Source organism: Phacochoerus africanus, chromosome 1, assembly GCF_016906955.1.
Source record: "Phacochoerus africanus isolate WHEZ1 chromosome 1, ROS_Pafr_v1, whole genome shotgun sequence".
NCBI lineage: Eukaryota > Metazoa > Chordata > Mammalia > Artiodactyla > Suidae > Phacochoerus > Phacochoerus africanus.
The window spans coordinates 114818573-114834892 of NC_062544.1; the positions used below are offsets into that span (position 1 = coordinate 114818573).

Below are 16320 nucleotides of genomic sequence, written 5' to 3' on the forward strand. Positions count from 1 at the left end.
GCAGGCGGAAGGGTGTGTTTGGGCCACCCCTGGGACGCAACTTCATCTTCTTCATTGATGACCTGAACATGCCAGCCCTGGAGACCTATGGTGCCCAGCCACCCATTGAGCTGTTGCGCCAGTGGATGGACCATGGTGGCTGGTATGACCGCAAGATCATCGGTGCGTGCTGGCTGGCAGGGCCGGGTGCCTCACCCATTAGGCACAGTGGGTACAGGGCTTACAGGACTCATGGAGAGTGCACAGAGATGTTTTGATTTCTTTTAAAATCAGGGGGGATTAGATCAAAGAACATTTAAAAGGTGTAATAACATATTTGTCTATGTACCAATACTCTTGTAAAGTATAATTTTTTGTCTTTTTAGGGCTGCACCCGCAGCATATGGAGGTTCCCAGGCTAGGGGTTGAATTGGAGCTGCAGCTGCCACCCTACACCACAGCCACAGCAATGCCAGATCAGAGCCATATCTGTGACCTATACCACAGCTCATGGCAACACCAGATTCTTAACCCACTTAGCAGGGCCAGGGATCAAACCTGCATCCTCATGGATACTAGTCAGATTCGTTTCCGCTGAGCCATGACAGGAACTCCTAAAGCATAATTTTTAGTATTTTTTTTAATGGAGGAGGAGGCCCATAAAGGCAGAAGTGCCCAGGGCCCACATAAGTCTTAACTGTGGCCCCAGGCAGGGCTTTCTGACTTCCTGCCCCCACCCACTCCAGGAGCCTTCAAGAATCTGGTGGATATCAACTTTGTCTGTGCCATGGGCCCCCCAGGGGGAGGCAGGAATGCCATCACCCCACGGCTGACTCGCCACTTCAACTACCTGTCATTTGCTGAGATGGACGAGGTCAGCAAGAAGCGCATCTTTTCCACCATCCTGGGCAGCTGGATGGGTGAGTGTTGGGCCAGAGTGGGGAGGCCATGGCTAAGGCAGAAGCCCAGGTGAGGTAAGCTATAGCTGGGCAGCTCTATCCAGGGTTTAGTGGCTGAACCACTGACCTTAGCCCCGGCTTCACCCTTAACTCAGTCGTGTTACCTTTGGCCAATTCATGAAGAAACTGAGCCTTAGTTTCTTCATCTGTAAAATGGGTGATAATATTAGTGCCCACCATCCCAAGCTGTGAAAGTTAAATAAGTAAGATGTTGTATGTAGAACATCTAACGTGAGGCCTGTGTGTGGTAACTGCTGAATATATGATTTATACACACACACACACATATGCATTCACCCATAAGGACACACGTATATGTTAGAAATGCTAAGGGAAGGATGTTACTTTTGTAAATCAGGAAAAGCTACAAGATAGAATAAAGAAAATGACCCAGATCTTCCATGGTGCTTGCAGAAAAGTCTGCCCCACGGTGCAGTCTTTCCCCAACAGTCCACTTCCCACCTAACACAAACACTGATCTTTGAACTCCACTTGGGGCCATGCCAGGTGGTGAGTGCTAGGAGTCGGGCTTTTCCTCCTCTGAACTGGCCTGGCCTTCCCTTGGAGGCTGGAGGCCAGAACTGGCCTCCATACCCAGTTTGGGAGTGGGGGCCATATAGCTCTGAGGAGGGCAGTGTGGTGGTCAGTGGTTGCTTTGGGGCTGCCCAGCTTGGCACAGCCAGCCAAGGTGGGCAGCAGGGGGCCCGCCTAACTTGGAGCCCCGTGTCTCTCTCTCAACCCTCTAGATGGACTCCTCGGAGAAAAGAGTTACCGGGAGCCCGTGCGTAAGTGCAGGCCTGGGCAGGGCCTGGGAGGGCCTGGGGCCACTAGTTCCAGGGCAAGCCCTGGACTCCAGTTGGATGTAGCTGAGGCTGGGTCCCGGGGCCCACAGTGAACCATCTTCAGGCTCCTGAAGGGACCTCGGGCCACTGCTAGAGCCAAGCTTAGCCCAGGCACCAACAGCCTATATAGGCTCATTCACCCATTATATGGCTGGTCAGTCCTTCAGTGCCTGGGTTAGTATCTGACCCATTGTAGAAGAGAGTCAGTGAACATTGTAGGAATGAATAAGGGAATCCAACAAACCCCCCGTGTATGAAGAAGCAGAGGCTCCCAAAAGAGCTGGCCCTCTCTGAACCTGAGAGCTAGGAGTGACTAGAGCTGGAGTCAGGCGTCCCTCATGTGGTAGTGGATCTGCCATTCGTAGCAGGGTGACCGAGCACTCCAGACCTATTTAGGCCTCCATATCATTGCCGATCTGCACCCAGGTCCCCTGAGTCCTCTCTTCTCTCCTGTTCCTGGGAATGGACTTCTCTGCTCCTGCGTGAGGCCAAGCCCTCCTCTTAGGCCTGTGTCCTATCCCCTATTGTCTGCTTGACAGGCCCTGACACCAGTAGTCTCTTCTCCACTGGGCCTCCATCAGTGTGCAGACACACTCCAGTTTCTCCCACCTTAAGAACAAAACACAAAACAAGCCCCCTCTTGGCCCCTCCCTGCCCCCAGCCTTTGCTCCATTTCTATGTCTCCTTGACACAGAACTCCTCAAGAGCGTTTTCTCCTCCTACAGGCACCAGCCCTCCCTCCCACCTTCCCTTGAGCCCACCAGTCCCCTGAGAGGGCTCTTGTCACCAGCAGCCTGGTATGTCCAAACCAAAGTTCAGCTGGTTCTCACCTTCCCTGGGCCCTTGGCTCTCTGTGGGAGTCACCCTTCCTCCTCCCAGTTGCTATTCTAGATTGATGGAGGCTTGCTCTCAGCCTCTCCCCTCTCTCCACACTCTGCTTGGACAACATCATCCTGTCCTGGCATTCAACCCCATCTTAGTGCAGACACCACCCAAGCCTGCATCTTCAGACCTCTCTCCTGAACCCTGGGCCCACCAGCACCTGATGCCTTATTCATCTCAGGTGATGGCCACTCCATCCTTCCACTCTCCTCTCTCTGGATGAGGGCCTTGGTAATATCTGGACTCCCCTCTCTCTGTCTGTCTGTCTCTCCTCTGTCAGGACATCCTGCTGGCTGTCCCTCCAGAACCCACCCTGAATCACACTGCTGACCTCCCCAGCCAGTGCTCCATCCTCACTCACAAGCCACTGCAGCAGCCCCTCTCCCTGGACTCCCTGCTTTTTTCTTCACCCCCAGCGGCTGTCAGTCTGTAGGTCCCACCCATCCACCACTCGGAACCCCAGGGACCCATTCAAATGCTAAATCAGATCACACTCCACCTCTCTTGCAGAAGGGTGTCCAGGTCCTGACAGTGGTGGGCACACCTTGTCACTTCTCTGCTCTCACCTCCCCCTGCTGGTCATTAACCCTCCAGATGGACCCACCTTAGGGCCTTCACCCTGGAGATGCCCTCTCTGGAGTACCTCCTGCAGTTCTGGGCCTGCTGGCACCTCATGGCTTCAGGCCTCTGCCTGAGTGCCCTCCTCAGCGAGGCCTCGCCCCTGTTTATGTCAAATCCCCCAACTTCGCTCTCTTCACAGTTCTCTCCGCACATTTTCCATCCCCCATCTACTGTCAGTCTGGTCAGTCTGTCTCCCCACAAGAATGTCGACTTGTGGGGTGAGGAGCGTGTCTGCCAGGGCTGCCCTCTGTGCCCTGCACTTGCCCCTGTATTAACAGATGAGTCCTACTGTCCCTTCTTTGCTTTTTTCCCCTCTTTTGGGGGCTGCCTCTGCCCCAAAATCTCACTGACAGTATTTTGGTTACTAGCAAAGAATTGGATAGTTTTCAAAGCACAAGGAAATAGGTTGTGTTAGTGGTGAAAATGCAAGGGGTGGTGAGTTCCCAAGATCACAGCTAAGCTACAGACTTCCACGTCCATGTGGTGTCCTCCTGAACCCTGTGTGGGCCATGCAACCCTCCCCTTATATGTCTCAGAGTGGTACATTCCAGGTCTGGGACATGACCCTTAGGGCAAGGCAGTAAGGGCTTTACCCATCACTGACCCTATTATTGTCCCCAATTCCATGAACATGTCCCAGTGCCCCAACACATGGACAGGCTATGTCAGTAATGAGGATGTAAAAAGGGGACCCCCATGTGAGAGAGTCCTCACCCCAAGGTGGGGGACGTCAGGAAGACCTTGTGGGGGAGGTGGCATCCAAAAGGACTGCAGCATGGGTAGAATCCAAGGATGCAGGCTGGGGGAGAGGCATCTGCGGAGAACATAGCATTGGATCTGCAGGGGCTGTACAGGGAGCTCCCACCAGTGTGACCCAGGCCCACTCTCCTGTTCCCATAGCCGGAGCCCCCAACATCGCCCACTTCACGGACCCCCTTGTGGAAGCTACCATTAAGGTGTACTCTACCATCACCTCCCAGCTGCTGCCCACCCCAGCCAAGTCCCACTACACCTTCAACCTGAGGGACCTCTCCAAGGTCTTCCAGGGTATGCTCATGGCTGACCCAGCCAAGGTCGAGGTGAGGACCTCGTGAACCCCCTCCCCAGTGTCCAGCAGTGTGTCCCCACTGCCCTCAGAGTCCTCCCTGGGCTCCTGCCCAAACACTCTCTAGCCTTGCTCTGGCCAGACCCTGGGGCAGGGAGCTGGGGACGTTGAGGCTGGTGCCAAACCCCCAGGAGCCTTGCCTCCATGCAGCTAAGTCCCATCTTGCAGGTGAAATCCATGCCTAGAACAGTGGCTGTGGTGGGGTCACACAAAAGCAGGAGCCAGGGCAAGTTGAGGGAGGAAGGGTTCCTGATGGAAGCCCTGGGGTGAGAAGACTGGGGGAAGAGTGAGTAGAATGCCTTCTAGGAGCCAAAGGCACTGGCTGGAAGGAGCAGGAAGTATAGTGGGGAGCAGTGTCAGGTACCCTGGGCAGGCGCTGGGGAAGGCTCTGTGGGCTGCAGAGGGAGAGTGTCTGGAAGGAGATGGGAGCAGGGGTGGGGGACAGGGGGTAGATTTGCATTTGGGGATGGGGAATGGAGGAGTCAGTGTGCATGGAGCCCAGCGGCAAGGGGTCAGGTAAACAGAACAGACGCCAGCCCTGGCCCTGCTCAGCTGTGGCCAAAGGGGTTGAGAGAAGAGCTTTAAGCCTTCCTCAGGGTGCTCTCGTCATCAGGGAGAGGTGCTGGCAACAGAGACGGGGATGGCAGGAGAGTCAGAGGGGATGTGGGGGTCAAGTAACAGGCTTGGCAAATGGTTAGATGTGGGGTGTCAGATGTATAAGGAAAATCAGGTGTTCCTTTCAGACTTGGAGTTTGGGAAGCTATGGGGACCCCTTGGCCGGCTGGGGGTAGAGAGGCCTAGGCTGCAGCGTGTGGACTCCACCCTCCATTGGTCAGCAGCCATGCAGGGCCCTGGCCGGGTCTTGGTGGGAGAGGCCCCTGGTGGCTGAGGTTGCAGGGCTGAGGGTGGGCATTGACGCTGGGGCGGCTGCAGGACAAGGTGCAACTGCTGCGCCTGTGGTACCATGAGAGCTGCCGTGTGTTTCGTGACCGCCTGGTGAACGAGGAGGACCGAGGCTGGTTTGACACACTCCTGGAGAGCCACATGGAGCAGTGGGAGGTGGCCTTCCAAGAGGTCTGCCCCTTCCAGCCCATCCTCTACGGGGACTTCATGTCACCAGGCTCTGACATCAAGTCCTATGAGCTCATCACCAATGAGAAGAAGGTGAGGGGCCTGCTGGGACCCAACCCCTGACTCCCTGGGACCCCAGCCCTCTGTGGCCACTGCTAGGAGACCACTGTGCTACAACCAGAGGGTCAGACTCTGGTTTAGAAGGCCAGGGCAGGGACTTCAGGCCAGCAGTTGCCTCTCGAGTCCCTATTTCCTCACCTGTCAAATGGGTGCAGTAGGCCCTGAGGACAAGCCTATAGTTCATCTGAGACTGGCTCTGTAAACAGGGGCATGCTATGCCCGAGCGAGGGGCTATCGTCCTCAGAGAGTCCAGATCCAGGGTGGCAGGATGAGGCTGGAGAGAGTGGGCCTCCTGGTAGTTTCTCCCCACACACATCCTCTCCTGTTTCCCAGGTTGGTACATCCTGGTAATCCCCAAGGGAGCAGACAGGTCTCTGACCCTAACCCTCAGGCTCCTTCAGGAGGACCTGCCTCTTTTTTTTTTTTTTTTGGCTGACCCATGGCATGTGGAAGTTCCCTGGGCCAGGGATCAAACTCATACCACAGCAGCAACCCTAGCCATTGCAGTGACAACACAGGATCCTTAACTCCCTGAGCCACAGGAGAACTCCCAGACATGCCTCTGAAGGCCCAACACCCCACCTGCGCAGAGGAGGAGGGCTGGCTGTGTGAGGGGGCACTCTCCCTGTTGGGGCATGGTGCACAGGGACAGAGAGAGAACCTATCTCTCCCATGCCCGGCCCCCCAGATGATGCATGTGATTGAAGAGTACATGGAGGACTACAACCAGATCAACACAGCCAAGCTGAAGCTAGTACTCTTCATGGACGCCATGAGCCACATCTGCCGCATCAGCCGCACCCTGCGCCAGGCGCTAGGCAATGCACTCCTGTTGGGGGTGGGCGGCAGCGGTCGCAGCTCCCTCACACGGCTGGCCTCGCACATGTGAGGGCACCCAGGGTGTGCTGGGCAGTGGGTGGCCAGTGGCATAACTGTTAGTTCCGTCCAGGTTCCACCCTGTGGCAGACCCACGGAGCCCATGGGCTTCTGAAAGGTCTGGGAGTGGAATCTGGTCTCCAAGGAGAGGCCGCCCCAGTGCCCTGTGATGCTGCAGGGAGAAGAGGGTAGCTGCAGGCATCCATAAGGATTTCTAGAGGAGGTGGTCTTGGGCCTTCTTTTTGAATCAAAGCTGGGAGTATGGAAGGGAAAGGGCCTTCTAGACCGAAGGAGCAGTTTTAGCAAAGGTCTGGAGGTGAGGGAGTGGGTTCAGGGCCGGGAGAGTCTGCAGGTATGCCTATGATGGGAACAAGATTTCAGATGGCTGGGGAGAGATGTGGGTACCACCAGCCCCTCAGTGTTGGTCTAAAGCTCTGGCTTCACCAAACACCTATCTCCAGGGCCGAGTATGAGTGCTTCCAAATTGAGCTCTCCAAGAACTATGGCATGATGGAGTGGCGCGATGATATCAAGAAGGTCTTGCTCAAGGCTGGCCTGCACAATCTGCCCATCACCTTCCTGTTCTCAGATACCCAGGTGCTGCTGCCATTGGCAGTGGGTGGGGTCCAGGGTGGGCTGGCTACAACTCACCTCAGTGCAGCATCCTGCAAAGTGTTCAGTCCTTCATCTCCAGGTCAATATCACTTAGGGTGGCTCTTGGGAGGAACATCTGGGACCAGGGTTGGGGGCAGGGATGGGGCTAAACCTGGCCTATCAGAGCTGAGGGGCATATATCTTTACCCAAAGGTAAAGAAGGCCACTGGCACCATGGCTGACCACAAGTGGGACCACACTTACTAGTCAACAGCTTCCCACTTCAAGGACTACAGGAAATGTGCCCAAAGTGCTATGCCCACAGCTTCTCCTTTTGGGGCTGCTCCCTCTGAAACTCCCTAGGTGTGAGGCCTCTGCCCAGGTCTGAAAGGAGAGGCTGTGGGTCTGGGGCCTCAAGACAAATAGAGCAGAGCTTAAACCTGGCTGTCAGGGTTGGGCCAAAGCTGAAGCCCCAGAAGCCCCGCCCTGGTCAGGAGTCCCCCTGTTCCCAGCCTTGCTCCTGCCCTCAGGCTGCTCTCACATAGGCAACTGAGGTTGTCCTGCGGCACTGGCCATATGAGATGGGCAAGGATACGTTTCTGTCTGTGACCTGGTTTCCTCCTATCAGTCAACTGAGGCCTGGCAAGTGAGGAAGAAGATGCTGCATCTCCCACACAGGATCCAGGGCCCTTCCACAGCCCAGCTGTGATGTTCAGAGTCTTGGGAGTGGGGCAGGCCTAGGGGTGAGTTCTAGACCATGACCTGAGGCTCACTTGTGTGACCCTGGGCCTCTCTGAGCCTTAGCGGCATGGTCTGCACAATAGGGTGCTATGAAGGTCCAGTGAGACCATGGTCACAGAGCCCAACACCCAGGGGCCACCCTCAAGGCTCAGATCCTCCATCCCCATCTTCCTAGATCAAGAACGAGTCCTTCCTGGAGGACATTAACAATGTCCTGAGCTCTGGTGACATCCCCAACCTCTACAATTTGGATGAGCAGGACCAGATTGTCAACACCATGCGGCCCTACATCCAGGAGCAGGGCCTGCAGCCCACCAGGGCCAACCTCATGGTTGCCTACACCGGGCGCGTGCGCAGCAACATCCACATGGTGCTATGCATGAGGTACATGTGCCATCCCAGCTTCACGGGGATGGCAGGTTGGGCGAGGGTGCACCTGGGCCTGCCAGCGGGCTACTTGTTCGAGGTTGCTGTGTTGTGTCCTGGCTGCCACACCACAAGGCTGTGGAATGGCCCCAGGTCCTGGGTTCCTAGGGGTGTAAGTCAGCGTCTCAGGGCCTAATTTGGACCCCCCACCCTGCCCCGACCCCAGCCCCATTGGAGAGGTCTTCCGAGCTCGCCTGAGGCAGTTCCCCTCCCTGGTCAACTGCTGTACCATCGACTGGTTTAATGAGTGGCCGACACAGGCCCTGGAGTCTGTGGCTACCACGTTCCTGAACGACATCCCAGATCTGGAAGCCACCCCCAAAGTAACTGAAGGACTGGTAGGTATCTTGGTGAGGAGGAAGCCCGTGGGGAGAACTGTTTAGGTTCAGGCTTGGGGTCACCTAGGCCTGCTGGGTGAGAGTCCTGGGCCTCCCACTGACAATAAGCCTTTCGACAGACAGCTTTACCTGCCTAAGCCTTGGTTTCCTCATCTGTATAATGGGAACACCACTGGGTTGTCAGGCTGAAGCGGTTTCAAGGGCACCATCTTTTCTAGGGGCTTTACAAGGCTCGCATCAGTCGTCTCCTTCCCCACAGATTCAGGTTTGTGTGTATATCCACCAGTCGGTGGCCAAGAAGTGTGTTCAATACCTGGCTGAGCTGGCACGCCACAACTATGTAACCCCCAAGAGCTACCTGGAGCTGCTCAATATTTTTTCCATCCTCATTGGGCAGAAGAAACAGGAGCTGAAAACCGCCAAGAACCGCATGAAGAGTGGCCTCGACAAGGTGGGCTTGGATAGGGACTTGTGGGCAATGGCCTATGTGCCTGTCGTGGTTCTGCCCATTCTGTTTCAGCCCTGACCCTGGAGGACTAGCCCTGCCTTTTCATTGGTAGCCCACAGTGTTTAAATGGGTGTCCTCTTCCCTTACCTAGAGAGCAAAAGCTGCTGGCCAAAGGCAAGGCCAAAGCAGGTCATGCCAAAGATTTTTAGGGGACTGACTGTTCTTTTCCTCTGGGGTCCACTAGGCAACCTGGGGGCCTCTGAAGCTGCCCACCAGAGCATCTCACTTGTGAATGAAGGTGGCCCTGCAGGGCCCTCTCCCCTGCCCCCTCCAGGCCCAGCTCTTTCTCTTAGGTCCCTGTCACACCTCTCTCTGCCCCCGACCCTTCAGCTGCTGCACACTTCAGAGGACGTGGCCAAGATGCAGGAGGAGCTGGAGATTATGCGCCCCCTGTTGGAGGAGGCTGCCAAGGACACTGCAATCACCATGGAGCAGATCAAGGTTGGGGTGCTCCGGGGCCCCCTCCCTGATGGCTGACAGTGTCTGAGGATGCTATCACCCCCAGATCTCCACAGGCTGTCACAGCTGAGAGTCTTTGGAGAATGGGGCATCCCAACCCTCATTTCCTTCATTCTCGAGAGGCAGACTCAGAAGGGGAAAGGGGAGGAGGGCACACCTGTCCCTGACACTGGCCACCACTGGGCACTCCCTGCCTCTGGTCCTCAGGTGGACACAACCATTGCTGAGGAGACCCGGAATTCAGTGCAAGCAGAGGAGATCAAGGCCAATGAGAAGGCTAGGAAGGCACAAGCTATTGCTGACGATGCCCAGAAGGATTTGGATGAGGCTCTGCCAGCCCTGGACGCAGCCCTGGCCAGTTTGCGCAACCTCAACAAGAATGATGTGACTGAGGTGGGTGGCTAGGCATCTCTCAGCATCCCTCCATGGTGCCCTCTTGGGTCCTGGCTCCTAGGCCCTCCCTCTATACATCTCTTGAGAGTCATGTGTCAAGAGGTGAGAGCAGAACTAGAGCTTGAACCCAGCTTCCTGCCCTTATCTCCTTGTTCCAGCCTCCAGGGCCCTGGAAGGTGCACAAGGAGGGCTTTTGGCCCTGAGAAATGAGTGTCCAGGACCTTGTGACCAGGCGTGGATACATGGGAGAGCTGTAGTTACCACAGGCTAAGGCAGACCTTGGATGATTCCTGGGTGTATTCTTGGTCTGCAGTGCTTAGTGGGGCCCACCCTGTCTGGTGGCTGTCCCTTCCCAGGGGTACCCATTCCGTGGTGGACCTCCCCCTTCCCCACTCTTGGTCTGGCCTACAGGTGCGTGCCATGCAGCGGCCACCCCCTGGTGTGAAGCTGGTCATAGAGGCTGTGTGCATCATGAAGGGCATCAAGCCCAAGAAGGTCCCAGGAGAGAAGCCTGGCTCCAAGGTGGATGACTACTGGGAGCCTGGCAAAGGGCTGCTGCAGGACCCTGGCCGCTTCCTGGAGAGCCTCTTCAAGTTTGACAAGGTGAGCGTGCCAGGCACTGGCCAGCTGGGAGGGAGGGAGGGCAGGACCCAGCTGGGCAGGGTCCTCCCACCAGCACTGGGGCCTCTGTCCCCTCTCCCTCTGCCTGCAACACACACAGTTCTGTGGCCACAGAGCTGACAGGACCAGATCCTGGCCCAGAAGAGCTCTCCAGCTAGTGAGGGCAACAGACCACCAACAGATGGATATTGAGGAAATCAGGACCTGGGAAGGCTCCTGTGCCCATAGGTCGTCACCCACTGTCACTCTCAGGCTCTGCAGCCTGGAGATTCTCTCTCCAGCCCTTTCCTCTCTGTGACCCCCATGACCTGGCCAAGACCTTCACTGACTACTCATGCATTTTTCCTTTCCCTCAGCTTCAACACTTTAGCACCTGTCTCTGGATTTCTGTCTTCCTGTCTTCCTGTCTGTCTGGGGCTCTCAGTATCCATGGGTGTGTGCTCTCACGGGGCTACTTACAGTTAGGTCAGCCTGGAGCCCACAGCCCTCCTGGAGCTCTCCTCTCCAGCCCAGAAATTAGTCCCTCACAGGCCCACCCCCTACTGCCACGTGGTAATGTTTGAGCTCTGGGCACATCCCAGGCTTCACTGGAAAGGTAGAGGCAATGGCTCCTCTCAGTGGCAGCTGGGCTCTGATGGCCTTCCCCAGCCCTCTAATTGAGTCCAAATTGGGAAGTTCACAGCCAGTACCAGGATCCCCTGGTCCCAAGTTCTGACCTTGGGGAGCTCTTCAACAATGCAGATTCCTGGGCTCATCCTGAACAACAGAGTTAGATTCTCCCAGATTAGGATAAGAGCCCCAAGGGTATGATGGGCTCTCAGGATGGGGGTTATTACACTTGAATCACCCTTATTACACTTGGTTCTGGTTGGACATCAAAACCATTCACTCTTCTTCACACCAACCAGGAAGTAGCCTTTGTTACTTTTTAAATGCGGCCTGTGTATTATCAGATTTTGGGGCCGTGGCATTTCTTGAGAAAGAAATCTCTGATGGTAATGTATTATTCGACATCCTAGAACAGGGAAGTTCCTCTTCTGCCAGCCTTTCTGGGAAGTGTTTATTCCCTAGGGAAGACACCTCTACTGAGGCTTGCATGGGACATAGAGGCAGGACCAGGGCGTCCCTCAGTGGGCCCCGCTGCCCAAAGAGCTTTCTCAGTCCTCCCTGGGAAGCAGCCCTGAGCCCACGATCCCATTCCCAGGACAACATTGGGGATGTGGTGATCAAAGCCATCCAGCCATACATTGACAATGAAGAGTTCCAGCCAGCTGCCATTGCCAAGGTGTCTAAGGCCTGCACCTCCATCTGCCAGTGGGTGCGCGCCATGCACAAGTACCATTTCGTGGCTAAGACTGTGGAACCCAAGCGGGTGAGGGCCGGGTAGACCCAGGGCGAGGGAGGGGGGCATGGGCTCCCTGGCACCAGGTAAGCTGACCCTGCATCCTCTGCCCACAGCAAGCCCTGCGGGAGGCCCAGGATGATCTGGAGGTGACACAGAGGATCCTGGAGGAGGCGAAGCAGCGCCTGCACGAGGTGGAGGATGGCATTGCCACAATGCAGGCCAAGTACCGAGAATGCGTTGCCAAGAAGGAGGAGCTGGAGCTGAAGTGTGAGCAGTGTGAGCAGCGGCTGGGCCGTGCCGACAAGGTGCGAGCACCCCTCTGGAGAGGGCTTGTGGACCCTGCCCACCCATGACAGGCTAGAGAGACCTGGGTGGTCGGGAGGGGGGAACACCTCAACGACTGTGTGGGGCAGGGACACCCAGTTCCCCAGCCCAGCCTCCCAGAGCCCATCCCCTGGGCTGCCCCTGCAGCTCATCAACGGGCTATCAGACGAAAGGGTGCGCTGGCAGGAGACGGTGGAGAACCTGCAACATATGCTTGACAACATCGTCGGAGATGTGCTGGTGGCTGCTGGCTTTGTGGCCTACCTGGGCCCCTTCACGGTAAGGAGCCCCCAGCCCTGCCTGGAGACCTCACCTCCACAAGGGTAACCTGAGGGTGGCCCTTTTGTCACTCACTCATCCAACAAGCACTTATCAGGTGCCCTGTCTGAGCCAGGTACTATTCTGAGCACTGGGAATATGGCAGCACACAAAACAGCCACAAAACAGGCTAGAGGTACGAGCCCACACTTCCAGGCTTGCTGTGCTCATCTCATTCAGTTCTCACGGCTACCCTGATGGGTGGGCATTGCTGTCATTACTCTTGCTCCACACAGATCAAGGGCTGAGGATTATGGAGGCTGGGATGCTCCCCAAAGGGGAACTAGAGCTCAGGCAGCCATCTCCACATCTGAACTCTGACCTTTGTGTGCATGCTGAGTACAGTGGGACAAGGGAAGTGGGAGGGCATCTCGACTGTCATGGTATGCTGGCCCTGAGTCTGGCATCTCCCCAGGGCCAATACCGCACAGTGCTCTACGATAGCTGGATCAAGCAGCTCACCACCCACCATGTCCCGCACACCTTGGAGCCCACGCTCATCGGGACGCTGGGGAACCCTGTGAAGATACGCTCGTGGCAGGTGCCCACCCGGGGAGCTAGAGCAGTTGGGCTGGGCTTGCAGTTCAGTCCAGGCTGGGCCAGGAGCCTCCTGCCTCCCTCCCACCTTCTTTCCTGGGGCTGCTCAGAGATGCCTCCCCTGAACCCGCCCAGGGCCAGTCAGAGGGTGGTGGGGAGGGGAGGAGAAAGCTGAGGTGCTGGCTTCCTGGGCAGAGAGTTCAAGGGATGCCTGTAAGCATGGGAGTGGGGTGAGAGAGCAGTGTCCAGAGTGAGGGTTGAGAAGTCGTGTCTGAGTTAGACCCCAGAGGACAGGTAGAGCTGGGACAAGGCGAGACCCAAGAGGTTGTAGGCAGAGGCTGAATGTAAACATAGGACAGGAGGGTGGATGGGCTTCACTGGCTCCATGAAGATGGTCTGACCGAGCGAAGACTCAACAGGCAAGAAGAACAAGAGGCCTGTGAAGCGGGGGTGTCAGAAACAGCCATTAGGAGGGAGACAGATCCTGGGGGCTGAGACCTTGTGCACTGGCCCCCAAGGGGTGAAATACAGAGAGGGGAGACACAGCCAAAGCACCAGGTTGGGGGCAGCAGACCCTGCTTGTGTGAGACCTCTGACCCAGTCCAGTGCCTCATAGATCTCTGGCCTCCCCAACGACACGCTGTCAGTGGAGAATGGGGTCATCAACCAGTTCTCCCAGCGCTGGACCCACTTCATTGACCCTCAGAGCCAGGCCAACAAATGGATCAAGAACATGGTGAGGCCATTGGCCGGGTGCCACCACCTCACCCAGCGGGGCTTAGGGGCAGGGGGACTCGCTGAGCCTCAGGCTGGCTCTCAGCCTCCATGGCCTCCACCCACCCCCTGTGCCCACAGGAGAAGGACAGTGGGCTGGACGTGTTCAAGCTGAGCGATCGAGACTTCCTGCGCAGCATGGAGAATGCCATCCGCTTTGGCAAGCCCTGTCTTCTAGAGAACGTGGGCGAGGAGCTGGATCCTGCCTTGGAGCCTGTGCTGCTCAAGCAGGTGGGCCCGCAGTGGCAGAGGTGTGGGGGCCCTGTCCACCCAGGCAGGGTGAGGGCCACTCCCTTCCCCTGCCTCACTGTGAAGCCCAGCCCATGGCGCTTGCCCATCCTACCCACCACAGACATACAAGCAGCAGGGAAACACTGTGCTGAGGCTGGGCGACACGGTGATCCCCTACCATGAAGACTTCAGGATGTACATCACCACCAAGCTGCCCAACCCACACTACACGCCTGAGATCTCCACCAAACTCACCCTCATCAACTTCACCCTGTCCCCCAGGTAAGCCCTCAGCCACAGGCCCCCCAAACATCAGCTCTGCCTCAGCCTGCCTGGCTGCCCCTCTCCCACCCCCAGGCCAGGACTCAGTGAGTTTCCCCCTCAGAGAGACTGCCAGCTTCCTCCCAGGCACTCTGCATTCCAGGCCTTTCTAGCCCCTCCACCAACTCCCTTTACTTGCCACCATTCCACCAAAGAACCCTTTCCCCCAGCTCATCCTGATCCCTGGTTAAGACTCCCTCTCTCAGCCTCCCTAGCCAGCATAGCCCCACCTCCTCTGGCTACCCTTTCCCCTCAGCTCAGCACTCGCAGGCCCTCGTGCACTCACCCCCAGAGCTGTCTTGGAGTCCTAAGTGGGGCATACTCTGTCTCCCAGTACCCAAGCCCTCTTTTCTGTCCTTGCTTCCCTGAGCTCAGGCAATATGGCTTTGGCTGGCCACCCACACAGACGCTAAGGCCTCCATGCCAGTGGCCATCGTGAACCTCTCCCCAGGCCAGGGGGTGAAAACACCCTTAAGGCCTGTCCCTCCATGCCACCCACAGCACCTTTCGGCTGACAGGGAGTTTTTCAGAGACCCCCAGCAGCTCACATGTTCAAGTGCCTGACCCCTACTGGGATTCTGGGCTGCCACTTGAAGTCTCACTGAGAACTGGTCACTTTGAAGCCAGGCTCTGCCTTAGCCCCGCAGCCTGTGATAGAGGCTAGGCCTCCCAGGCTGACACCAGCAGGGATGCTGGGCTTTTGGAGCCCCAGGAGCACAGGTAGATAAGTGAGCAGGCTAAAGGCAGGCCCTTGAGGGCCCAGCAGGTATTATAGACATAGTGTCCTCTGCCTCTGGCAGTGGCCTAGAGGACCAGCTGCTGGGCCAGGTAGTGGCTGAGGAGCGGCCTGACCTGGAAGAAGCCAAGAACCAGCTGATTGTCAGTAATGCCAAGATGCACCAGGAGCTGAAGGACATTGAAGACCAGATCTTGTATCGGCTCAGCTCCTCTGAGGGCAACCCTGTGGATGACATGGAACTTATCAAGGTGCTAGAGGCTTCCAAGATGAAAGCTGCTGAGATACAGGTTGGTAACTGCCTATCCACCCCTGCCTGCCTCTCTCCACCTATCCCGGCCTGACCCCTGTCCACACCCACCTCTGCCTTCTGGGCCTGACTAGCATCCACTACTGTACCCCCAGGCCAAGGTCAGGATTGCAGAGCAGACAGAGAAGGACATTGACCTCACACGCATGGAGTACATTCCCGTGGCCGTCCGCACCCAGATCCTCTTCTTCTGCGTGTCCGACCTAGCCAACGTGGACCCCATGTACCAGTACTCCCTCGAGTGGTTTCTCAACATCTTCCTCTCAGGCATTGCCAACTCAGAGAGGGCAGGTAGTCCTGGCACAGGTGCACATGTTGACACAAACACCAGGCTCCCCCCGGCACAAATGTGGCACACCTGGACACATTGCCACAGCGAGTGCACACACATGGACTCATTCGTTCACTTGTACACACCCTTGTCAAACTCACACTATGTAAGAATACACATGCCCCTCCTACCCTCCTCAGAGCCCATTTCCAGGAATTTTAAGTGCCCCAAGAGGATGGCCAGACTGCACCTGTGGCTGCTGGGGAAACTGGCTGGGCTGGGCCCCAGAGATCTTGCTTCTCTCCCTTTCCCCTGCACTGCCATCATCCCTCTGCCCACAGACAACCTGAAGAAGCGCATCACCAATATCAATCGCTACCTGACCTACAACCTCTACAGCAACGTCTGCCGCAGCCTCTTTGAGAAGCACAAGCTGATGTTCGCCTTCCTGCTGTGTGCTCGCATCATGATGAACGAGGGCAAGATCAACCAGGTGTGTGATGCAGCGGCGGCTGCAAAGCCACCCAGGACAGACTGCCTGAGGAGTTGTCTGTTGCCAGGAATACAGGGTAGAAGGAAAGGGAAGGCCAGGCTTTAGGACACAGCAAGAGCAGAGGG

General features: G+C 56.7%; 1 protein-coding gene across 1 annotated transcript in view; it reads left to right on the plus strand.

Annotated features, from left to right (window-relative positions):
- DNAH1 (dynein axonemal heavy chain 1) overlaps positions 1–16320 on the plus strand; it is a 79656-nt gene that overhangs the window by 56766 nt on the left and 6570 nt on the right. Inside the window, exons 43-65 of the mRNA XM_047776179.1 lie at positions 5–162; positions 726–899; positions 1685–1723; positions 4184–4362; positions 5322–5552; positions 6268–6464; positions 6917–7052; positions 7966–8174; positions 8383–8554; positions 8814–9005; positions 9393–9503; positions 9729–9914; positions 10326–10517; positions 11740–11907; positions 11994–12185; positions 12352–12483; positions 12938–13063; positions 13676–13795; positions 13915–14064; positions 14186–14346; positions 15186–15411; positions 15527–15722; positions 16044–16195. Coding sequence (XP_047632135.1) covers positions 5–162; positions 726–899; positions 1685–1723; positions 4184–4362; positions 5322–5552; positions 6268–6464; positions 6917–7052; positions 7966–8174; positions 8383–8554; positions 8814–9005; positions 9393–9503; positions 9729–9914; positions 10326–10517; positions 11740–11907; positions 11994–12185; positions 12352–12483; positions 12938–13063; positions 13676–13795; positions 13915–14064; positions 14186–14346; positions 15186–15411; positions 15527–15722; positions 16044–16195 — 3799 coding nt within the window. The remainder of the gene's footprint in view (positions 1–4; positions 163–725; positions 900–1684; positions 1724–4183; positions 4363–5321; positions 5553–6267; positions 6465–6916; positions 7053–7965; positions 8175–8382; positions 8555–8813; positions 9006–9392; positions 9504–9728; positions 9915–10325; positions 10518–11739; positions 11908–11993; positions 12186–12351; positions 12484–12937; positions 13064–13675; positions 13796–13914; positions 14065–14185; positions 14347–15185; positions 15412–15526; positions 15723–16043; positions 16196–16320) is intronic.